Source organism: Ptychodera flava, chromosome 21, assembly GCF_041260155.1.
Source record: "Ptychodera flava strain L36383 chromosome 21, AS_Pfla_20210202, whole genome shotgun sequence".
Taxonomy (NCBI): Eukaryota; Metazoa; Hemichordata; class Enteropneusta; family Ptychoderidae; genus Ptychodera; species Ptychodera flava.
Genome location: NC_091948.1, coordinates 8,546,020 through 8,572,268, shown reverse-complemented (window position 1 = coordinate 8,572,268; position 26,249 = coordinate 8,546,020). Strand labels below are relative to the sequence as shown.

Genomic DNA, 26,249 nt, shown 5'->3' with positions numbered 1-26,249 from the left:
ACACAGAAAGCAGTGTTTTTGCTAAGGTTTGGGAATATCGGTAAATGATTTGGGAACCCAGGTAACATTGCTGTTGTCCTCTAATCTAATTGCATTGATATACCAAGGGGAACCCCGGTAAAATGACTGGGGAACGCCGGTAACATTTACCGGGGTACCGACCTTAACAAAAACACTGGAAAGTATGGCTGCTCGATGCATGAGAGCGAGGTTGAAAGGCCTTACTGGTTCTGACCACTAGATGGCGCCGCAAACACAACTTTACGAACCCCTTACTGCTAACGTACACTCCTATGAGAAAACCCACTGAACACATTTTTTATTTTATTGAAAAAAAATAATCACACATAAAACAGTATTCATGGTGTAGCATTATTTTAAAAATAATTGTTTCTTAACTATGATGTTTCTACAAGCTGATAAAAGTATGGCCATCACATTTGCTTAAGAAGTTCTTGAGTATACTGGTAGTCTTATTACAAAAATTCATTAAATATGCAAATTAGAATTAATCAACCAAACTTACTAGACTTTTACCATAGTTATGCTATAGGGTAATTAAGTATGTGTACAGTCACATCAAATTTGGTTCAATATTTCTTGAGATATAGCCCTATGGCAAAAAAGTCATAAAATATGCAAATGAGCAATTAATTAATAAGCCACACCCACCAAAATATAATCAGATCTAAGTCTCATCATGATAATACCAAATACCAAATTGCATGACATTGGACCTAAGGGTTCTTAAGTTATGAGTGGAACAAAATCTGTCTACGGACGGACGGACGGACGGACGGACGGACAGACAGACACACACACACAGACATTGTGGCGACAAAGGACACCTTTGGTGCTTCGCACCACGGTGTCCAAAAATTATGTACCACCAACTCTGCTTTGAAAACTGCACTGTTGTTTTAAAGAGAATCAACTTGAAGATTGTGTGTCACTAGATTTTACAGCAATGTTGCAGTACAATTCAAACAAAGGTGATTTTGTAAATCACGCTCACATGCAAAATCTACGACGCTCCTAACAACACTGCTAGTCCAGGCATCCCTTTATGATAAACATCCACAAGAATAAAATGCATTTCAACTGAAAAATAGACTCAAACCCTTCAATATGGAGTGAGTTAGCACGCCTTTATGGAGTGAGCTTGCATGACTGTTACGTACTATGATGAAATGCAGGGTCTGAATCTGTGTGCAATGCCTACGAGACTTAGCAGTAAACGACTGTAATCTTTGACATACCTCATTTTCACCTTTGTAGAGGTCTACTTCGCCGGCACAGCCCAAACATTTGAAGAAATACGAAAACCTGTCACTGATCTGTGCCATCAGTTCTTGCAACGGAGCCAGCCATTTATCCTTCACTTCAGCTATCTCCTGTTGATGCCTTTCAACCAGCTGTCGTTTCTTTTCAACCTGTGGATGTAAATTCAATATTAAACACTGACGGTGTTCTCCCCATTCTCTCATTTGTAGGTCGATAGCATTTGCAAAAGTCATAAGATATTCATTTGTAAGCTTACTTGTAAGTAAATAAGTGACTACCCTTCGTGCTCAATAAAGATGGTGACTTTGACTCAAAATCTGTAATGTATTTTTTGAAATTTTTATGTAATTTTCCTCCCTTGCAGACTCATATTATTTGGAAGTAGCATATTCAAAATGAGAGAAAACAAAATGCAAATTGTATCTTTGTCAATGCATTTAAAATTTAATGTACAATGAAGACTTGTAAAGCCATGAATCGGGCAAGCACACTCACAAAAAAGAAATATGAAATATTTTTAGTAAAAGAAGAAAAACACAGAATTATTTTTGAACTACTAAAATAGGAACATGGTGAAAAACTCTGCATTTTGAAAATCGAGTTTACATAGTATTATGATTGGTAGTAATATTTGGAATTGATCATGCAAAGCAAATAGCATGGGATACCTTATGCACATGAGTCTGGTGGTGAGCAAGAAAGAGAAAGTGAGAAAATACAATCTATGACAGATACAAGCGTTTGCTGAAACTACCTCAGACGAGAGTTTGGCAATCTCTTTTTTTCTGTTGTTGTAATCATCCACCACCTCTCGATTTGTCTCAAATACGCAGTCAGCACGGGCTTTCTCGTTGTGGATCATGTCATCGATTTCTTCAATGGTACTTGGAAACCGATCAAAGACCTAAGGATTAAAAAATTGTGACATTTGAAGTATTATGCACTTTGGACATGAAGTATTTAAGCACTTGCTTACACTGCTCAAAGAAACTCTTAAATATTCTCTTTCAAAAGTGCGAATAAATGTCAAGGGTCAAGCTGCAGATTTTCAGAAAAACTGTTCCACTGTCTGCTGAAAAAATTAATTTTGAAGCGCGCAAATACAAGATGATGAAAATTGATCAGTGTTTCCTCCAGGACACGCAGTTGCACAACTCCCAAAGCTAATCAATATCCCCTTTCAGATTATCACCAGGGCAGAGACATGTCACCCTTTTACAGTGAAGTTTGAGATTTTGATTTACACAAAGTATTTATAGATGCATTCCACTTCATGATTCCTGTCTATGATGTAACATCATACAGTTGATGTAATCCACTATCTGTAGCCACAGTACGGTGATACAAGCTTTCTGTGATACAAGCTTCCTATCCACAGATGGATGTGATAGTGCTGAAAGGCTATGAACTAAAGTTTGCCTCCAGATTATAAATTGTATTTGAACCGAAATGAATGAAGTGTGAATGATTTTTGTAGACTTCTAATTTATTCAACATTTACTGGATAGAAAAAAAATTGAAAAAAAGCCACACAGTACAAGTTTCACAATACACTTCTCACCTCTTTAAGTGCTGGGGGTATATCCTCGTTCTGTCCAAGCTTTGATCGCTCCTTGGCAATATTCAGAAGCCGTCTTGCCTTGTCCTTGGCTTGACTTTTCAGCTCAGACAGTCTTCCGTGTTCTGCCTGTGACGCAAAATGTGTAACAAACGCATTTAGATTGGATAAGATGCAACATACGTGACATGTACATGACTGCCATCGTGTGCCAACACATTCATTTGTCCACAATGTCAATGCTGGCTATGGCCTTCATTGACTGGTCCAATACTAGGGCACCTCAGGATGTTTTGAGAAGAAAACAAAACTTGCTGCAAACTTTGAATGAATACTGAAGTTGTGAAAAAGTCACAAGGTTATAATGCAAGTGATAATTTAACACTTACTTTAAGAGTTTGTTGTAGTTGGTTGCCTTCTCTGAACTGCCCTTCCATTCGGTTCTTCTCTGCAAACACCAAGGCTACCACTAAAGCTATCCGTACCTTGTGTTTGTTAGCTTCCAGACACGACTGTAAGAGACGGATGACACACAAGCAAGCTCCTGATGTTATATCAACCAAAGACAAATTTGTGCTCAACACAAACTTTATTGTGATAAGTTTAGCTCACTGCAGGAGATGCACACGTGTTCAATCAATATGTATTTCCACTTTGGTCGTAGCACACTGGGAAATTATTTTTCAATGTGGTATACACATTTCCGTTGCTCCTTTATATGACTGTGTGGATATACTGATTGAAATTCAACTAGCTTTTGCCAGTTTTCTGCTCCTTGCACACTGTTATTTTTCAAAACAATATCAAAAATAGTGACAATGTCACTGGTCGCTCCCATATAGTTATCAAAACAAGCTAAAATCAAGCTAAAAGATTTTTTTATCACAAATAGAAACAATTCCCCCAATAAAATAAAATTATACAAATTTCACCAGACTTTGATCAAATCTTACTGACGTCACCCGTAAAAAGCTCTACACTAAGTTTCAACTCGATCGGACGTGTGGTTTCAGAGTTAAAAAAAATTTTTGATCAAAAATGAAAAAAATAGCCAAAAAATGCAAATATGCAAATTTCACCACGATTTGCCCAGATTTGAGAAAGGTCACTCCTACGCACTTCCATACCAAGTTTCAAATCGATCAGACTTGTGGTTTCAGAGAAGAAGATTTTTTGACCAAAAATGGGAGAAAATTACAAAAAAATTCATGAACAAGTCATCGTTGATGACACAGTCCCCACTTGTTAATGGGTACTTTGATTACAGGTCCTCAGAGAGGATAGAGTCGTCTTCATTAGGTCTGTGATAAAAATACTTTGATACAGATGGTACTCAATGGCCAAGAATGAGTTCCATGGTGATGAAAAAATAAAAACAATGTAGGCCACTATCCTTCCTAAAGGTCAATAAATGAGTCAACTGGGAATTAATTGACAGGATGTTGCAAAACATTTTTCATACTATCCTAACACGTCATGTCTGAGTTATGGCTCAGTACATGAGAAAATCGTAACAAAATCGCCGCCATGCAGCGATATTTGATCTTACTGTTTAAAATATCAACAAGTATATGTATGACATAAGTCAATGTCCAGGTACAAACTTTGAATAAAATCAGTTGAGACTTGCCAGAGTTATGGCTCTCGACATGAAAAAAACCATAACAAAATTGCCACCATGTGGCCATATTGGACCATATCGAGAAACACATCGACGTACATATGTATACTATAAGTCAATGTCTTTGTACCAACTTTGAATAAAGTTGCTTGATACATGTCTGAGTTATGGTTTAGGGCATGGAAAATCGTAAAAAAATGGCCACACGGTGGCCATATTGGATTGTATCACAAAACAAATCAATGTGCATATGTATGACATAGGTCAATGTCCTTGTACCAACTTTGAATAAAATCAGTTGAGATATGCCTGAATTATGGCTCTGTACACGAAAAAATCGTAACAAAATGGCCGCACAGCAGCCATATTGGATCATATCACAAAACAAATTGACATGAATATGTATAACATTGGTCAATGTTCTTGTACCAACTTTGAATAAAATCGGTTCAAACATGTCTGAGTTATGGCGCTGTACATGAAAAAATTGTAATAAAATGGCCACCTGGCGGCCATATTGGATCGTATCACAAAACAAATTGACGTGCATATCTATGACATTAGTCAATGTCCTTGTACCAACTTTAAATAAAATAGTTTGAAACATGCCTGAGTTATGGCTCTGTACATGAAAAAAATGGGAAAAAAATGGCCGCCTGGCGGCCATATTGAATTGTATCACAAAACAAATCAACGTGAATATGCGTGACATAGGTCAATGTCCTTATACAAAGTTTGAATAAAATCGGTTGAGATATGCCTGAGTTATGGCTCTGTACATGAAAAAATCATAACAAAATGGCCGCCTGGCGGCCATATTGAATCGTATCACAAAATAAATTGACGTGCATATCTATGACATTGATCAAAGTCCTTGTACCAACTTTGAATAAAATCGGTTGAAACATGTCTGAATTATGGCTCTGTACATGAAAAAATCGCAATAAAATGGCCGCCTGGCGGCCATATTGGATCGTATCAGAAAACAAATTGACGGGCATCTGTATGACATATGAAGTAATCCTTGTACTAAGTTTGAATGAAATCGCTCCAGGCATCTCTGAGATATCTGCGTGAACGGACGGACGCACGGACGGACGCACGCACAGACGCACGCACGCACGCACGGACATGACCAAACCTATAAGTCCCCCCGGACGGTGTCCGTGGGGACTAAAAATAGCAAGTCCATGATACTGACCAAGATGTGCACAATCATTTCAGGTCAGCCCAAAGTACTTACATGCTAATTTTTCATCTAATCTGCTCAGTGGCTATTGAGATTTTCAATAAAATGTAAACTTGTAAACATATATACATATGGCTATGGGAGCTAACAAACGACCCAATGGTCGACAGAGCTCTGCTGTGTTATGAAGAGAGCAACGTTTTGTGACATATGTATTGATGAAGAAGGTTGAGATCTTTGATAGCTCATTTCAGGATGGCCTGACCTAAAATGGCAAAATTAGCTGCAAAAATACAAAATTGATGATTTCATCATAATTATGTATAAAAATGTATACCAAATATCAAAGCTATCACATGAGTAACTTTTGAGAAACAAATATTTTGACCAAAACGGCAAAAATTGACCCAAAATACAAAAATTGAAGATTTCATCAAATTTCACTATATCACACTAAGAGAACCCCCAGGAACCTGTATACCAAATATCAAAGGCATCAGACAAGTAGTTTTGAGAAACACATTTTTTGACCAAAAATGGCAAAAATTGCACAAAAATACAAAATTGCAGATTTCATTATATATTCTGTATATCATATTTAGTTTATCTGTAGGAACCTGTATACCAAATATCAAAGCTGTCAGACGAGCGGTTTTGATGAAATAAATTTTTGACCAAAAATGACAAAAAAATTCCTTAAAAATACAGATTGGCTTATTTCATCACAATTTGAACAAATCCAAGTTGGGCTATCCCTAGGGACCTGTATACCAAATATCAAAGCTGTCAGACGAGCGGTTTTGATGAAATAAATTTTTGACCAAAAATGACAAAAAAATTCCTTAAAATACAGATTGGCTTATTTCATCACAATTTGAACAAATCCAAGTTGGGCTATCCCTAGGGACCTGTATACCAAATATCAAAGCTGTCAGACGAGCGGTTTTGATGAAATAAATTTTTGACCAAAAATGACAAAAAAATTCCTTAAAAATACAGATTTGCTTATTTCATCACAATTTGAACAAATCCAAGTTGGGCTATCCCTAGGGACCTGTATACCAAATATCAAAGCTGTCAGACAAGCGGTTATGAAGAAGGAGATTTTTTACCAAAAACGCCTTTTTTGGCACTAATTTGCATATTTTTGGCAATGACAACTTCATTTGAACAAAATCTCATCTACAGCCCATCATCCATGTACACACCAAATATCAAGATGAAATGTGCAGCGGTTTTGGAGTTTTTGATGTTGACGGACAGACATACAGACATACAGACATACAGACATTTTCCTAGCCTATAAGAATAGCTTCCATTGCCATATATACATATGGCTATGGGAGCTAAAAATGGCTAGTACATATCTACACTTTTGACCTTTTTTCTTAAAATATAAGTTCAGGCTACTCAAACATTCTCTCTCGTTTGAGCCAGAATTTCACACTTGTCTAATGACAAACTGAAAAAAAAAATTTTGAGCGTTTCATAACCAGTTGTCTGAACAAATCTACGTCAAAAAATAATAGGAACTAGTATTATTACAAATTAAAGGCATTTAGTTTAAAAAAGAAAGGGTGGATTTCTACTGATATACCTGGATGGCATTTTTCAGTTGCAGAACGACGGTCATCTTTTTCTTGTTTATCTTGGCTATTTCTTGTTCTGCTTTGTGTTCTTCTCTCTGTAAATCCAACGCTTCTGACTCACTTTTGGCAATGCTGTCAGTAGTTGAAAAGAAGATACAAAATTCCAGTTTGCAGGCATATTTAACAAACGTACTAGGTATACGGGGGGTGAGTTTAATTAGTATAGGGTGCACGACAACTCTTTTACGAAGACTATGGCAACCATAATACTTGTCTCAAAAAAAGAAAACTATGTTTTGTTCATGGATGCACTGCCTACCATATCCTTTTTTTCACATGTACAACAACTGATTACTTTTTCTGAGTGGCTATCTCTGACCTCAAACTGCTCACTTCAGAAAGTTCCTTACTACATGGGGTCACTGCAAAGACACATCCCGTATCTTTATCTGTACATTCATGAATATGACTGTTCTATTGAACCACACTCCTAACTATTACTGTCAAATTGGCCAAAACCATGCTATGTATTCAATGGGGCAGTCCTCAATCCCTGGTTCTTGCATTAGTTCTTGGTGATATTGAGTACTTACATGGTGTTACTCCTTTGTTTTCCATTGAAATTTTATCAAATTGGTCAATTTGTTTTCAGATAGAGCTGATAAACACCCAGTCCCCTTTAACCCATTTGATGCTTGCTCTGACTTCTGTTCAATTCAGCACTAGATCAGCCAGTATTGACTTACTGTTCATATGCACTGATACATATACTGCTTACATAAATCATTTGTGTCGCTGGGTGTCATCATAATATTTCAAACCTACAATCTAGGCAATCACATGCAAAGAATAAACCTTTGGCATAACACCACGTTGCCAGTTGGGTGACTAGGTGACAAGCTATCTGGATCAGTCATTCAATTAAAGAAGGGACAGTCTGGTTGATAATTCTACCAAAAAATTCATGCAGTGTACTTTTCTGGGACACATCTGTTACGTTACTCTAAAAATATTACAATTCTTGACTGGTGTACAGCTCAGTGCACTAATCTTTTAACATCAGTTGTCAACATCTTGTTTTTAAGAAATTGATGACTCAGTTCCCGTCGCCCCTTTCAAAGCTTAGTAGTTTATAGGGACCATTTTTAATTAAATACCACTAAATTTGTTTAAATTTGCTTCCTTTATCCCAAAGTTTGCACAGAATGCCCTCATTTTTATTTTTTCCGTATGGAAGGGAATAGTTTACTGCTTTCAAGGGCAAAGTGTCGGTAAAAGTTTCAAAACTTTCATTTGAACAGTGTGAATTGCTGAAACTATGATGACATATTTTGCAGTACCTGTCATGCTTTGCTTTGATGTTCTGTACTACAGTTCTCCTTCGGTCTCTCTTCTTCTGCAGCTCTTTCTTCCTCTCTCTCCAGGCGTTGTCTTCTTCCGATAGGGTCTGTCTATCTCTCTTCAATCGCAGGAACTTCTCTTCTCCTTGACGCAGCCTGTTCTCTGCTTCCTGTTATCAGTCAGCATAGAACGCTTATTTTCTTGTTTTGACTATATGCGTCAATGTCAGTGATCACATTCATGAATGAATCCAATTTCAGGCCAAAGTTAGATTAAACACTTAACTCTGTGTACATAACTGCCCTGTGAACACATCCACTTTTCCAATATGAAATTACTGTGCACATCAAAACTGCATATTTTGGTCATAGATTTGTAAGTATTCTACCATCAGCTCCTGTCACAATATTAAGTATATCATATTTTTATCTTAAAACCTAGTTCCCCAAAATGACAGTTTGGTGAAGAAAAATGTTCAACAACGGTTACAGAGCTCGAAACTTTCATTTGGGCAAAAATTTTGTTTTTGATATTAATTATGTCCCTTAATCTTTTAAAAAAAAACATGTTTACATGCCAAAATTCATCTTGTCATGAAAGCATATTGACACGCCTGTTCACAGGTCTTGGTATACGTACATTGTTGCTATATCAGCACAGTAATTCATAATGCAACAATCATGAGCAAATACTGATGCACTGAGCAATACCTCATCCTTCAACATGTAAAATGGGTCAGCACATGTTATGAACTGCTGAAAACACTGAATGTGTTAGCAGCTGTGAGTATATCCCACACACTTTTTCATCTTCCACTGTGCTATATGTAGCTTCAATAATGCCACCTAGAAACTATGGCGTTGTTAGGGAGTACAGTGGTGAACATTACCATGGTTTATCAACAGGTTCTCAAGATAAGTTTTTGCATAAACGCCATATTTTCATAGGGGAAGTCATATGTGTGTAGTGGTTTCTCCCGTCACGGATGAGAAATATTCTACTGGAAACTTGATGGCCAATATTTGTGAATAGCTGGTTAATTTCTCCAGTGTTTGGCTGAAAATCGACTCAATGACCAACAGTAACAAGAAAGCTGACCTACCTGTAGCTGTTGCTCCAATTCCCTGGTTTGATTTGGATCAATACTGACGTACAACAACTGTGCTGCACCGACCGCAGTGGATCTGCTGGACGTCGTCTTGTTGCCATATTTACTGCGTCGCACAACGTACTGATACTCTGGCGTGTAAAATGTCCTCTGCCCAGATTCTGCTATGACCTGAAGGTTACATGCACACAAATCACAGTCACACTTTTGATCAGTTTGACTATCACGCAGTGTGTATATCACATGCTGAAACATTCAGTTGGGTATAGCTCCCCTGAGTTTTTTAAATCACCTATCAATTTGAATAATATTATATTAATCCTCTTTCTATGAGGCTCCACAGACAAACCACAGAAATAACTACAACTTGGGAGAAAGAGGATTAATGGTGATGTAGATTGTACATCGTATGCCCTATCAAATGTATGTCAAATTATCTGGGCCATAGCACAGCTAATACTACACATGAGTTTCTCAACATTCATGTGTACCTAGGGGGCACTTCTCAACATTCACATGTACCTAGGGGGCATGCATAACTAGCTGTATTTCCATGATCATACATAAACTACCATAATGCTCACTGTTAGGCCATGGAGACTGGATAAGCATAGTGCACAATCATCGTTCTGATTAATCAACTTTAATTATTTTGCTCTTGAAAAATTTTCAGCAGTTTAATCTTCCTACAAACTACCGGTATTTCAGCAGTTATTGTGGTTGTGAGAAGTTCAAAGCAAAAGTTGGTTGTGGGATCTTCCGATTTCAAAGGTTTGATTGAGAGAAAGAGAGGGAGTGTGGGGTCAAATGGGTTGCGTTTCCTTTATCATGTCCCCACTTCAATTATCCGTGATCTCTTCTGACGGAGTCGTACAGAGGAATGATCCCTTTTCATCAACTGACACTTTGTAAAAAGACAGATAGCAACAGGTTGGAGGAATAATTAATCTGTTGAGGCCACTATTATATATGTAATACATACTCTGGAAACATGTTTCTGTGTTTTTTCATTTCCAAGGGGTACATCATGAACTCTGTACTGCTTGCATAGGTAGGCCATAACTGCATCTGGAGCTTCAAACAGGTCCCTAAGGTAGCACTCAAAGCCCCATCTCCTGTTGGAGACAAATAGGATTTATTTCGATACAATTTTTTAATATGAAAGTAGTGATTCTAATAATTGACATCTGTGATGTGCACAGCTACAATTGCTGTATGTACATGCAGCCACATCTCAACATCTCATTCAATCACTTCTTCATTTAATGCAAGCATGATCGGTGAGAACAGTAAGAATTTTTCTCTACATCGCTGATATCAATTACAAAACATGGTTACCAGCACTTTTTCAAACCATTATCAATAACATCTGGAGTAATTATTTCCATGTTGATAAAATGCTGTTTCACTGTATACAGTTCTGCTGTCAAGTCTTTTCTGAAGTTGCAATGCAATTTTCACCCTTTCAGTATTATAACTTTTCCCACTAATATTTTAGTGCAATATTTTAGGAATTTTTCTGTACATTTTTTTTACAATTTTGACCAAATGGGCATTGCATTTCATTGGCTTCAGTTTTTCATCAAAATTTTGGCAGAAATCTGAAAAAAATATTGACTTGGGTATTGTGTTATAAAGGCGACAAAAATTGACTGAGGCGCTAAATGTGCTAAGGACATTGCAATCTCATGCTTTGCCTGTCAAGCTTATGTTATACTTCTGCATCAAAAGTACAATTTTTGAAATTTCTGCGGTAATAATTATATTTTGAGATTCATCTCCACACATACCTGAGCTCTTCTATTGGTCTCTGTGGCTGGTATTCAGACGGAGCTTGTCTTGGACTCTTGACGGCATTCACTCTCAAGTTTTGTTTGTCACGAACCTACAAACATCAAAATTCAATGAAGAAAGTAGAACATTAGCAGACTCATTATGGACCACTACAAAGCTGATGAGCAATGCTACACCGAAATCTAAAACCTTCAAGATATTGACATCCATGGTCAACTATTGGATCAGAACGCAGTTTCACTCGCAAGTAAGGTTTACTGAAGCCTGCGTAGGTACCAGTGCAGTTCAGTTCAGTTAATGCTGAAAAACTGTGACATTTTGGTATTGCTTTTGGATCTAAAGACATTCCAGAATACTAAAACCAACCATGATCTCACATGTCAAGTGCGCCCTCTAACAGATGACATTTCTGAACTCCTTGTTTTTAAACGAATTTCTAAAAATTCCTTTGTACCAGCTCTATACCAGTATGCATAAACAGGAAACTTTCTCAGTGGGTCTCAATTGAGCTGAAATGGGGACATTGCTTTTGTAAATATTGTATTGTGGGTGATGTTAGTAAGTTTACAATTGCTTTCTTTACCAGATCTTCCTTTGAAGTACTTTTGTTGACCATGCTTTAGGTATGACGTCAATCAACAGTAACACCAATGACCAGTCTCTCAAGAGATACAAAACTGACAAATTTATGTTCAAGGATATTGACTCTGTACCTTTGAAGCCTAAAGATGTTTGCTTACCTCTGCTAGGAACTTCTCCATGTCCTCTGCGTCTTCACAGACAAATGCCCGAAGATCATTCCCAGATATGTGCATTTCAATGTACTTTGCATGTTGTCTGTTCAGCATATCGATCTAGGAACATCAGCAAAAATGTTGGCAAAATATTAATTTCTGTACACCAACATGAATATACATTTTGTCTATCATGTATTTGTTTTACAAACATCTCGTGCTCAAGGAAACAGGTGAGGTTAAAACTGCTTAGGGGAATTATTGGAAAAAATTGCTGAATGGAGGTACCGTCCCTTTGTTTACATATCAGGCATATTCAGAACAAAATACTTGAAGGAAATCAAACTTTCTTTAGATGTTGATTTTTCTATTAAGCTCTCTAGAGGTCAGATACAGTAATACAGTAACTCAAAACAAACATAGTGGTAGATTAGCTTGATTAAGTCACCTGTACATGCTCAGCGTCCCCTTATACAGAATTGCATTCATTGCAATGAAACAAAAATCTTTGCTATTTCTTGTAGAAAACTACTTACCACAAGTGCCATTGGCTCATGAATAGTTGCTTTAAACATATGCTTGTTTGCTCGAAGCCACTCCACTGCATTGTATGTATCTTTGTTTCTCTGCTTCAGAGCGCGAAGTCTTTGATCTTTAAGGTCACTCAGTTTCTTCAACTCATCCCTATGAGCTGTGGAACAAACGTCACATTGTCAAGTGCTGGCAGAGTGGACATTAACATTCTGGCTGGCAATTAACTGGCATTCATTTGCTTATATAAGTGTAAACACAAGGTTAAACACAGCAAAAATGCAATGTGTGCGGTGAGGCACAATGGAGAATGGCAAGAAGACATTTTAAAGTGGCCGGCTGTCCCCTTATCTGGGCACACAGTCCATGTAGCCGACAATGAGATGCAAATGATATGCGGTTAAGGTCTCCTCAACTAACTTTCAGCTGGTTCTTTACTTTCTACTATTTTTATAGTATTTTTTACAAAGGCACAGACTTATTCTACCTGCAACTTAAAACTGATAGTGATTTTGTAGCTCATTCTTTACTATTTTTCATAGTTTTTGGTAGCGGTAACAGACACTTCGTGTTCGTGTCGGCTACATGGACGATCTGCCCTTATCTGGTTGCTTAGGTCATAGGACTGTGCTTTGGTATACTAATAGAGTCCCTGGCTAAATGAATGAGGAATCCAGTTCACATTTCCTCGCTTACCAGGTTTTACAATAATACTAGCACACTTCCTAAACCCTTTAACACTTTTCTGAATCCAATTGCCTAACACATGGTTGGACCGTGTCTGCTTGTGAACAGGTATAGTTGTAAATAGCATTGCCTACCCCTGTATTCTCCATATTAGTAATCTAGAGCTATTGCAACTGAACTGTGCTTCAAAACAGGTATAGGTTACTGTCTGACGGATATAATACTTACATTTGATGGCTTTTTTGAAATCAGATCGGTCTTTCGCCAACATTTCTATTTCTGTGTCAATTAACTGAATCTTGTTGTAGATGTCCTTGCAGTTCCTGGCGATTTCATCTAATTCCGGCTACAAGGGAACATAATTGTGTCATCAGTGTACCAAATTCAACAATCTTACAATATCTTTATGAAGAAATGTTCACCATTTAAAGAAACATGACGGCACGACAATTTCCAAATCTTAGTTCAAGTCTCCATGATCTGCCTTTGGTGTATGATTACACTGACGGACATTACAAACCTTCACATTGTCCTCTTCGCCCATTTCTTCAAGTTCTCTCTGCCACCCTTCAAGCTGTTTCTTCCAATCATTGACTCTGCAGCAAAGAAAACACGATACCAATTATAAAGATTTTGCAACAGGACCAGAATACTCCATTCACAGAAATACACTTGATGGAAAAAAATTTAACCTGCTCACAGCATTTCTTATAAACAGATCTACACTAACCATTGATAGCTATAGGTTCAGGCTCAGCCAGGACAAACTCCCTGGGACTTTAACAACAGAAGCCTTGCGTAAGAAGCTGGCTTATTAGTGAGTTACAGTAGAATTCAAAGGAAAATGGCATAACCTACATCATGATCATCAGAAAGGAGACTACCCAATACAACTTTCTGTATATACCGCGCATCCATAAGAATGCATCCCTACCATAGAGGGCGCATATCACGATCTAGGCCAAGATATAGAAATGGCAGTTGACCTACTTTTTCTTCCTTTTTTCTTCTTCCTCCTTCTTCTCTTTAAGTTCATCTTGTACTTGAATCATATCGTCCACTAGTTTCTCTATACTTCCATTTTTTGCTTTGGCACTGTTTGCTAGGGATCTGATTTCATTGGACTGTAATTGTAAAGGAAGAAGACAGTCACAAAATTTGATCTACCCGCCTCAACAACGCTGTCATGTAAATTGACATCATGAGCAGTGAAAAATTTCAACTGGTATTTTACAAACAAACAAATTGAAGTCATACTGACGTCACTTGAAAAGCTTCCCTTCACAAGCAAAAAGCTGGTCAGACATTCATTTTGGCAACCAATCAGTACCACCAAGAATAAAGCAGAATTACAGAATAAAGTAGAATTACAGCATTATAAATTTCTAGCTTCCATATGACTGAAACTCGCTACAACTGTGTGACATTTTGTTCAGCACCTCATCAAATCTGAACTCAACATTTACCAGACATGATGGTATTGTAGTATATCCCTTTTCCTACCAGACAGTATCACTTCCCCATCTGCAAAGTCAGTAAAAAGTGGTATTGAGCCAAATCATTTGCATTTCCCCCATTTGGCTTGGTCTATTACAGAAGCTTTAATCTGTAAAAATCATGTTCACAGTATCTATCTATGTTTTCAGGGTCTTAAATTGTTCGGTATTTTTTTTGTGCCTAACTATTTTTAACCAAGCGGACCTGATGGTGAAATATGAACTTGGCAGGATAAGGGGTATAGTCTTAAAATACAGGGCAGTGAAGGAAGTGTCTTTTCCACATTGATATCGACTTACACTGGGCTGTCATTCAGAAGCATTCACTATGCAATAATTTCAGATGCATCTGTAATCTTTACCTTTTCCTTAAGTTCTGTGTCTAGTTCAGTAATTCTTGTCATTAAAGCTGTAATTCTGGACTGAAGAGGAGCATTCTCGGCCTTGACTCTGTCAAAGTTGGCACGGACCTCTTTCACCTGCTCTTTCAAACTGTTAAACCTCTCAAGCGCATTTATGTATTCCTGTCGAACAAAAGTTGCACCAATGAAACACTAGGATATTTAAATAAGTGACAAGCATCTCTGACTGAAAAAATTAAAAAAAACATTCTGTCATTCATGACGTAACTGAGATAGAACATATTTTGTGGGAATTCAATTTTGAACATTAAAGGCTTTGTAGACTTACTCTTTCACTAATTAGTGAAAATTTATACAGGAATATTATATTTATGGTAACAGCGCAACTGTTGATTTTGAGAGTAATCATTATCATCATCATCATCATCATCATCAAGGAACAGTATCAAGTTCTTAATCACACACGTGCAGTGCATCTGTATGTCACATGTGCATAGTCTGTATCCAGACACACAGTCAACGACTTGACGTCTGCCCTGCAAAGCCAGTAGTAGCATGCAGGTACACTTGGTAGTGGGATGAAATATTACTACTCCTACATCTCAGCTTTGGCACACGAAGACTTAACCCTTTCACCACCATGGTTTTCAGGGCTCGAAATTAGCGGTAGTCCCGCGTCCACAGACTACCAACTTTTCCCTGGGGCTATCAAAGTCCATGAAATGGTAGCCCACACGGACTACCAAAGCCTGGGACAGGAAATTACTTAGTGGGCGACATGATGTTGATCGCTGACGCCACTACACATGCTATACCGACGATCATACAGTCAACCCAGCTGGACACAGAAAGGACATGTCGAATTTTTTGCGACAAACTTTCAATAAAATATCATTTATATCTGAACTGATGTACTTGGATAACAGGCTCGAGAAATGATGGCCAATGAAAATTCATTTTCATATTTATTTAGTCACAATTTATCAATCACAATTGGACACAAAATTATTCAAACTGCAAAGAAAAAGCTGTCGGGCCATCCCACACTTAGCTTTCCGGGGGAAATATAGTCAAAATTGCCACGAAAGTATTAGGAACATGACTGTACCAAGTTGTCATCCTGAAATTCATAGCCAATCTATTTTTAGCCATGTTATGTTTACACGTGTGAGTGAAAAGTCGTTGTCATTGCGTACATCAAAGCTCTGTGTATGTGTGAATAGGTCGTCAAACTTTGAGGCGTCACCGTCGTCCACTACACATGCTATACCGTTCTCTTAAGGCCATGATCAGCAGGTATTGATGTCAAATGACTAGAAAATTCACTCACTGGATAGAATCATGAAAAATAAATCGTTCATCGTCTAGATATAAATAAAATATTCTTTACAAAAAAAACCTCTTCATTCATGCATGGGCTACCAAACCTTGTCGCTGGGCTACCAACTTCAGAAAATACCGTCAATGACGCTGTACCTTCTCTAATGTGTGGCCAGGTCAGGTAATTGGTTGTTGGCATGGAGTTGTTGGTAAATAGTTGATGATGTAGGGGTATGAGGTGGGATATGGACCCAAAGAACCCAAAAGATGATTAAATACATCAATCAAAAAAATTCTGAGCTACTGTATAAACTGCCTAAAGATAGTTCAATGTGGAAAAAAGTTAAACAATTCAGAAATAAGAATTAACAGTCCAAAATAGTAATGACGCACTTCCTTACTGACCTGAGTGCATGTGAAATACACAACCTGGCATCTGTAAATTAAATGTATACCAAGTGATCATTTCCAGTCACTTTTAACTGTTTTTAATGGATTTTCCAAAGAGTCCTGTGGAAATGATGAAAAACGCCTATCTGGTCTTGTGTTTGTATAACCTCATGGCTGATAATTGTCATAGTATTGAAAAAAAATTGAAAGTGAAGAAATTACTGTTTTTAATAGGCATATTTTCCTTGAAATACATGACCGTGTAAAGAATATATGCTAAAAGTGTTTAAGAGTAAATTTCTTTTCAAAAAATAATTTAATTTGTGACCAAAGGATTTTTATTCTTTGAGTTTACAAATTCAAACATTGCCATTTGATCAATCATCTTGTGCAGTGCAAAATTTATAAAATGACTGAAAAACAAAAAAATTGGCAGAATTACAGTCTTTGTGATGTAAAATTATGGTTGACATCACGATAACTGTTAATCTGTTTGAAGTACTAATATACTATAATTTAAAAAAGAAAAATTCATGCAGAAACGGTAAAATATATTGTCAGCAATGTAGTGTTAATTTTGACTTTACATCAAAATATGCCTTTGCTGGATACCAAATATATAGGGCGAAATATCAGCCATGTTCAGCAAAATCCACACAACAGCATTGATCCTTTTCTAATTTGATTTGATTTGCTTATGTTATCCTTGTATGACAGTCAGTACAATATGGAACTTGAACACAACACAGTGAATAAGTATGCTGTAAATGAAATGTTGTGGTTGCATCCACATGCAGCAATAGGAGTGCCTTTGTCTCTCACCCCTCATTTCCAACCTGTCCCATCCCTGAAAAAATAGTTTGGTCTTATATTTTTATATTTATAATGTTAATAATTTCTGTATTTGTTAAAATGTGCGCATCTCAAAAACTTTTGATCATAAACATTTTCATTGTTTTTATAGCTGACCATCAGTTAACCTGTTTATTTTGAATATTTGCGCATTTTTCCTCAGTATTTGACATTTTCTGAATACCTTCTTATTCAGTTCGTCATTTTCTAAAAGTTTAAATGCTCCATTGTGTGGTCAAGCTTTCCACAAGCATCAAATGTGGTACTTCATATAGGAGGGTCTGCCTCTAGAGGGCGGGCATCATGAACACTCCTGTGTTTGTTGGTTAATTCCTCCACTAAACTTCTGATTGTACTGTAAACATTGAACATGGCCGACGTCCGATTTTCCTGTCTAAAACTTTCACTCATTTTCGTTCATATGACTCTGAAACTCCAGGAAACGATTGGGAAGAAAGGGTTTTCTTGAAATATTGAGGTACTCGCCGATATTTTGCAAAATTAAATGAGAAAAAATGCAAGGAAAATGCCGACAGGCTTACACAATGACAGTTTTCAGACTCGGAGGCATATGATCATCTCTACAGATTATGCAACAGGCCCAGATCACGTGAGGCCATGAGGGGATATCCACGCAACTCAGTACCAAACACTAGCGCTCACAGAGTGAGCAAACACAAAGTGAGTACCCCTAACGTCAGCTCAGTAGTCTGTAATAGATTGTAGTCAACTAAAAACCTTGGAGAAAGGCTTAACACTGTGGCTATGCCGCTAAGTCCCTTTTGATTTTTGTCATAGCTCAAAATCGTTCTCCAACACCTCAACCTGAGCCATGAACACCCCCACCAGTTTATGATATGACCCATCACAATGGCATGCCGTCAACGGATCTTGACAGACGGAAGTCTTGACAGACGGAAGTTCTTGACAGCAGCATATTGGTTTTCAACTCTAATACCTTCTCTGTCTATAAATAGACACGAGAAGGTAAAAATGGTAGCCCACTGGGACTACCAGGGTAAAAAGTTAATTTCGAGCCCTGGTTTTACCCAAAACCATTGTTTACAGGGAACTGGGGGTGAACAGGTTGAGCATGGACTTGCATTGGAAAACTGGTTTGGAGGTCTCATTTCCAGTGCCCCTTCTTAACCACTTGCAATTTGTCATGTGAACTCAAATGAAATTTTGAAATAGTACAAAGAGGATTTCCACCAAGCTTGCATTATGAACAAATGTTGCATGATTTGAGCGTCAAATAGTTATCTTTAAAATGCTGATAACATAACACAAAGGCAGTATTATGTGCACAATTGTCACATGGACATGAATAAAAGAATGAATATACATGTATGTGGAAATGAGTAAAGGAATACAGCATAACTTCAGTGAAAAACTTCACATTACACCATTTTGGAAAATACTTAATGCTGGAATCTAACACTTAAAAGAAATAATGTATGCAAACAAAGTTGTAAATGAAAAAGAAAAGAAAATCAAGTAACTTACAATAAACGGCCTTTTTTGTTCTAGTATTTTGATTGTATCAAGGTGGCGCTCTCTCTCTTCAAAGCGACGAACATCAGATTCAAGCCTTGAATTCTTCTGTTTCAGCTTGTCAAGTAGTTCCTTGTCATCCCGATGGGCCTTGATCAGTGCTATTTCTTTCTTCCTGCTGTCTTTTAATTTTTGGTGATATTCATAGAGTTCTGGTTGGCCGACCTATGAAATAATTATCCAATAATTTTCAGGGGAGATATTGAGGAGGTGAATTATTGGTGTTTACAGTTAAAGGTACTAAAAAGACAGAATATGTTATCAGGGCTACCCCTCAAATTTTACAAGCATTTCTTAAGGTCATCGACTGGACGTCCTGGTTTTTATATTCATCAGGGATAGGAGAAATTTTACCATAGTTAAAAACATTATTTTCCCATCATTCACTTTCCCGGAGCTTATAAAATGTTCTTTTTTATGCATATCTTCAGAATGTGGGTGAATTTTCTTGGCACTATGTGCAGCCATGTTATGAATGATAATGAGGGGGATATTAGTCATTACAAAAACACAATGAACTATGAAATCTGCTGAGGGGTTTGAGGTGGGGATGATGGGGTGGGGTAGACTTGATTCAAGTCTGTGATTTGTGAATGTTTGAGTGGAGTGAACGCAATGATTTGTATTCTGCTTTCATGTGAAATGCGCGTGTGAGTGGACGCGAGGAGTAGGGTGAACGCGATGAGTGGAGTGAACGCTATACAGCGGAGTTTCACCCGGAATCACAGACTTGGCTTTCTTGCATGATCTGCGTTGCTATATATTATTCATGAGATGACGTTTTCTTTACTCATATATTATTCATAAGATGACATCACTAAATTTTACACATTGGGAGGAGTTACCAATTGACCAAAACGAGACGTGCATAAAACTCACATGGCGTTGTTGACAAAATGTCGAGTGCGATCACTTCCACAAAAGTCAGCAAGACCTCTGTTGTATCACCGAAAACGCGTGAAAATATCTGTGTTGTTTGTGGGGCCCATGTTGCAAAATGCGAAAATCATCGCCGGTTATTCAAGGATGGAAAAAGACACCGTCCTTACAGTTGTAGCCTGTTCTCTTACGTGCCCAAAGCGATGGAAATCAAAACAATGTGGGGCGACTTCGTATGTCAGTGATTTTCCGCTGCCGGTTGGTGCGCAGACGAACACATCTTTTCCCTCAATGTAACTCTCAACAAGCTTTCTTTGGTAATCTCGCATGATTAGCGATGGTCGACCAATCAGTTGTAAAACGCGGTTGATGTACAAACTTGATGCCATTATTCGCCCAGATATATTAAAAACGTACTCGATGTCTAGCTTTGCACGGAGATGACAACAAACTTTTTAATGCATGCAGAGGTTTATTAGCATGCGTTCTTCTTATTGGCCAGAATAACGGCGGGGGCTGTTAATCATTTTGTATTTGCTCTACGTCACTGTGTACACAGTCCGTCTCACCGCCTGTACTCTGCAAGAAGTCCAAGTCGGTGAATCCGGCAGAAACTAACTCACTTCTGAGCAGACTCAAACGTGACGCATTCAATTGCTGGGAAAACCTGGCGTGAGCTGCCAAATTCCGGATAGGTTTGTACGAAATAGGAGAGACACAAGAGAAACTATTATAAATGATTTTATTTTTTTTAAATTCACCGACTTGAACCAAGTCTAGGGGTGGGGGTGCTTTGATCAAATGTTGTGATCCGAGTCCTATATTTACTGAACACAGAGTTGGTCTCCAGACTTGTCAGAATGAAGTTAAATCACTTTCTGCAATTTACCAAGCTAAAATTTTGTAAGTCTCCCACTGATCCTTCACCAAGTAGCATACTGCAAAATTACTCACCGATTTCTCAGTGTTTTCTAGCAGGTCTTCTTTGGACATCTTGGCAAATTCTGCTACCTTGTCCTGTGTGAAGCAACATAGCAATGATAGTGGTTTATAGGTGTTGGGATTTTCAAAGTAATATCTGCAGATAACATAACAGGCCTAATGAATGTGGAGTCAAGTGCTTGTGCATACGTACAGGTGTACCAGAGACAGCAAATGCATCAAGCCTTTGATGATTCTGGGACCAATATTGTGTATTGTAATACTTTTATCCTACATTCCCCATTTCATCCATTTTTGAATGTAGTTCAAATCACATCTACATTGTCAATTGGACTGGTTGTTATAATACACATTCTGCTGTAACTCTTTACTGTAATGGAATTTCTTTTCAGATAATGTTGATAATATTCATTTCTAGCTGCATTCATTGTAGTCTGCAGTGTCTGGTCTGTTTAACCAGCCTGGGACACTATCTGTTCAATGATCTCCTAATTCCATTATGCAACCTGCCAAACATTCCATCACACAATCTACCAGTGAGATAGTTTTCCCGCCAAAATTGCCTTTATTAGCTGAGCACTCCCAGAGATAGAGACCGATACATTTGAAAAGATAAAGTTATTGCGTGCCAGTGTAAATTACAATACATGTATTTCCTGTCTTTTCCTCTAATGTTTTATTCGCACTTGTCTACTCTCTGTACCAGTAATAAATTGGTTATATAAGTCATATGGTCACAGATAACATACCTACAGTACCTATAAACAATTTCTCAAGAACCTGAAAATATTCCTGAAACTGAACAAATTCAAATGATTGCGTCTGAGCTGACAGCTTCATTTCCAGACTGTGGACACTTGACTTGCTCATTGCTGCATGTGGTAACTCAAACTCCAAGATTACTGTACCATGTCAGTGCATCCAATTTTCAACACTCACCTGGGGTAGAAACTGACAGAGATTCGCAAGCTGTATGTCATGGTTTTCACAGTTTCTTCAACTTCTCTGAGTGTTGTGACTCTGCCATTGACACGCCATGTTGAAGTGTTACCCTGTCTTGTAATCTCTCTCCTTATCACAGTATTGCCTTCAGCGGGATTGCATAGCTCCACTTCTAACACAGCACTGTTGTGGCCGTATTTCACATACTCACCGACCTTTAAAGAGGAAAAACAAGTTATTTTTTAATTTCATTATTTTTGACTACTTGTTACTTTCATTACAATTAAGCAAAAAACAATGATTGTAGAAAAGTCAATATTTTCTATCTACTAGTTTATAAAGTTTCTTCCAAACTCTCTTATACCCACTGTTATATTTTTTTCACATTTACAAACTTTCATCATTTGACTGCTGGTCATAATTTTCATATTTATGTATATTAACTGTATGTAGTCTCTAAAAATTTATAATCTGTGTACATGTAACACTGAAATGACCTGCACCCTAGAATTTTGATCCAAGTACTGTCATCATGTTATTACACCAGTGATCTGGAATCTAATCTTTCCTTTTTTGGCAGTTCTGCAAATCTAAACTTGGGATTTCCTGAGACCTACAGTTAACTGGCTAGATACAAGACTAGCCACTATGATTGCTATCTCTCACTGGCTACCATGACTTTCATCTCTCACTGTCTCAGCACAGTAAATCCTTATGAAAATTCTAAGAGGGCTCAATTACAGCGTTAGGATCAGAATAATGAACATAATCCATTTTGTCTCAGTTGCACTTCCTCCTATCAATATCGCAAAACAAATATTTCAGTTTTCTCCTCATGCTTTACAGATGTAATCCTCACTTTGTTCAATCAACTGTTTTCACAGCTGCAGTTGGAAATTTTTTCATTGAGTAAAAGATTTTAAGGTCTCTGGAAGAGCAAGCTGACTGTTATCGTGTCACCAAATGAATTTAACTTTACTCTCACCTCTTTGGACCTGCCAAGAAGAGATGTCTTCCCGGCTAGCACGAGACATATTGCACAGACTATAGTAGATTTCCCAGTGCCATTGGGACCTATCAACACATTTAGATGGGGTCCCGGTTGAAACTGACAATTATCATAAATCCTGAAACAAAAACAAATAATGTCAATAATGTCACCTGATGTTGATCCAGCAACTTGTCATATACTTGAGTTTAATAGGGATTGTCAGAAATAGCTATAGCGAATCATAATTTTATAATCCCTTATCATCGTTTGGACAAACCTGAATATGTAAGAAACTCAAACAAAGCTGCTGCTACCACACCAAAGAACAATATTTAAATGGTCAAAATACCCAGTGTTTAAAGATAGACTCTATTAGTATACATGTACCGCTCAGTTCTGTCTTTAGAAAGCATATATTTTGACACATCTTTGATAGTCGAAGTCTCTGAAAAGACTGTTTGAGTCTCTCCTGCTTAACATGTTGCTCACATGATGGTGGCTTTGATTGTAAAATAAGATTTTGCATTCTGAGGACAAAGATTTTTTGGTCGGGTGCATCGGCAATGTTCCTGAGGTAACGCTGGTTCTGAACTTTGTGTGGCCTGGAAATCTAGACCTCCATGGAATACTTTCAACATGTGTCTTCTTTGGAGGAACTGTATCTGCCAACATACTGAGGTTGATGATGTCAAAGAAGTCAACTTTCACTTTTGGTTATACTCGATGGGCAAGTTTTAAGAAAAGCTAAATTGCTTGTTTTTCTTTAACAAAAAACTGAAAACAATGTCAAAGTCACTGCTGTTGAACCTGAAAGCCTTACTTTTTTAATTTCATCTACTCCAATTTCGAGTATAAACTTTCACTTTCACTTTGATTTACACTGGAACCTTTGCAATTTCCTTTGGACAGTAAACTACTTTCATCTTGATATGCAAATATCTTTTATGTATCAATCCATTGATTCTGTTGATTCCAAATGACATTTACAATAATAAGGCGCCAGTCAACAATCTTTTCACAAAGGCTGTTCAACTGTACTTCCCCATGCCTACTTTTTTCTGTGTCGACTCCACCTCTATTTGGTCCCTCAATACTAAACTTATTTTTAATGCGAAATCTAATCCATGTAGTCAGGAGTGTTTCAACTTTTCTATCATGAACCAGACTGTACAGCTACTCATCATTGAAAGACTGGCCCGGACATTTTGTAGTTATTTTAAGATGATTCTCCCCTCACCCTCCTTGTCTGAAGATTGATGAAGGTGTCCAAATGCCACAGAGTTTTTCACACTACTACTAGTACCTGTCAAAAATGTCTGGTTCATCCAATTAATCATTAGTTCAATGCTTAGGGTCAAAGGTTGTCAGAGAAAAATGACTTTCCCTAAATTTGTTTTTCAAGTTGATACTCAAGTCTTGACAGAAAGGGCCATCAAGGAGCATTCCGTATCTATTTGGGGTTTCAATTACACCCCATCGGAATCATCAAATGCTTAGAGGCCTAAATAGGGAGGTCAGCTTTGGAAATACTGGTTGGCAAAAAAGTATAAGAATTCACACGGTCAAATGATCGGGTGCAACTGCAAGGTATCTTAGTAGTAGTGCTCAGGATACCTTGCAGAAAGTATTCTGTAGACTTAATAAAATGTCCAAACTAAATCTGGCATGGTACTCGATAGCATATCTTTTGAACATCTTTGAAACCAGTTACATCGTACCATACAGAACAGTGATTATTCTGTCTATCAAATACCCACATATCAAATACTGGGTGCTAGTACTAATACCCACAGGTGTGGGTATTAGTACTAGCACCCAGTACTTCTGCATTAATGTCTTGGCAACACTGTCATGTCTAATTTAAATGAGTATAATGTTTACAAAAATCACTTTCAGCATGGTGATGCTATAGTCTTGGTAAAATACTGGAAAGTCTTCCTAGGGCAATGCCAAATGCTGTCAATTTCCATAGCAATGGAGGAAGGGCATTTGATACTGTCATAGAATGAAATGTAGTTGATGTACTGAAGTTGTAGTTGTGAACCTGTTTCTCAATTTTGATATCACAGAGTCCTCTGTAGGATTTCTAACTATTCCAAATTCCCTGCTGATGCATAGTTTCCATTTCCCCACAAACAGCGAGTGGTACCAGGGACCTCCATGGTGATATTTAGGAAACTGCCAGTCAAAGACAAGAATCCTCTTTTGTGGAATACTTGAAAACAAATGCCGAAACCAACAAGATATTTGAGACCACACTATCACAGTCCCTTCTGTTGTAGAGTGACTGTGATAAGATGTGTGCTGCAAGTGCAATGCTTCACATTGTGTTGCGTAATACTAATAGTACTATGTACATCCCCTATAATTTTCAATGCATGAAATCATGAAGTGAAGAAATTAAACAAACAGGTGGAGTGCGATAGGTGTAAACAATCTTTGTTTGTAAAGTTTTAACAAGGGAAAGTTGACTGCTTTGACTGCTTTAACGTTCAGTAGATTGAACGGCAATTTTCCAACTGACGTCCCGCGGCGCGGCGGGCAAAACTGTTATGCCACTGGAGGCGGAGCTAGCTACAATCTATAAGAAGACTTCACTGGGATGCGCAGATTGTCACAAGCCGTCCAAGCGTCGAAGTTTCATTCATAGACCTGGGAATTTTATGACAAATAAATCACTATTTGTGGTTGATTTCGGCAAATCGGGTGAAACTTTGTGCATATCAACTGGCATTTAAAAATGTCGCTTTGTTGCGTCACGCACCATTGCCGACGACGGTGACTGACATCGACAATAACAACTGCACAGTATTGAGCTGCGGACAATGTGAACTTACATGAAATTTTCCATCTTTAGACGAACAATTGATCCTTTGACGTGGCCAAGGGCTTGTGAACGATTGAACGGCTCCCCTCTGCTCACTTGATTTCTAACTCTTTTCTCATTCTGTCGAACCGCTCCCGGCTCCAGCTTTCGTATTTTCGCTGATGCCGCCATCTTGCTTGAAAATCGCGGGATGAGCAACTACTTCATCCGGGCGTTTCTCCTGTTTAGACTTCCTCTACAAGCAATAATTGGAGAAGA

The 26,249-nt window shown here is 37.8% G+C and overlaps 1 protein-coding gene across 1 annotated transcript in view; it reads right to left on the bottom strand.

Moving 5' to 3' along the window:
- The window catches only part of LOC139121298 (structural maintenance of chromosomes protein 5-like), a 48,609-nt gene extending 22,406 nt beyond the window's left edge, over nt 1-26,203 (bottom strand). Inside the window, 21 exon segments of the mRNA XM_070686074.1 lie at nt 1,260-1,433; nt 2,039-2,188; nt 2,846-2,971; nt 3,232-3,354; nt 7,250-7,373; nt 8,582-8,751; nt 9,685-9,861; nt 10,673-10,805; nt 11,481-11,575; nt 12,225-12,338; nt 12,755-12,909; nt 13,665-13,782; nt 13,957-14,032; nt 14,427-14,560; nt 15,295-15,456; nt 19,363-19,575; nt 21,244-21,306; nt 22,171-22,208; nt 22,211-22,388; nt 23,159-23,300; nt 26,002-26,203. Of these exon segments, the coding sequence (XP_070542175.1) occupies nt 1,260-1,433; nt 2,039-2,188; nt 2,846-2,971; nt 3,232-3,354; nt 7,250-7,373; nt 8,582-8,751; nt 9,685-9,861; nt 10,673-10,805; nt 11,481-11,575; nt 12,225-12,338; nt 12,755-12,909; nt 13,665-13,782; nt 13,957-14,032; nt 14,427-14,560; nt 15,295-15,456; nt 19,363-19,575; nt 21,244-21,306; nt 22,171-22,208; nt 22,211-22,388; nt 23,159-23,300; nt 26,002-26,162 (2,826 nt within the window). The 5' untranslated portion in view covers nt 26,163-26,203.
- Between the last annotated feature and the right edge of the window lie 46 nt (nt 26,204-26,249).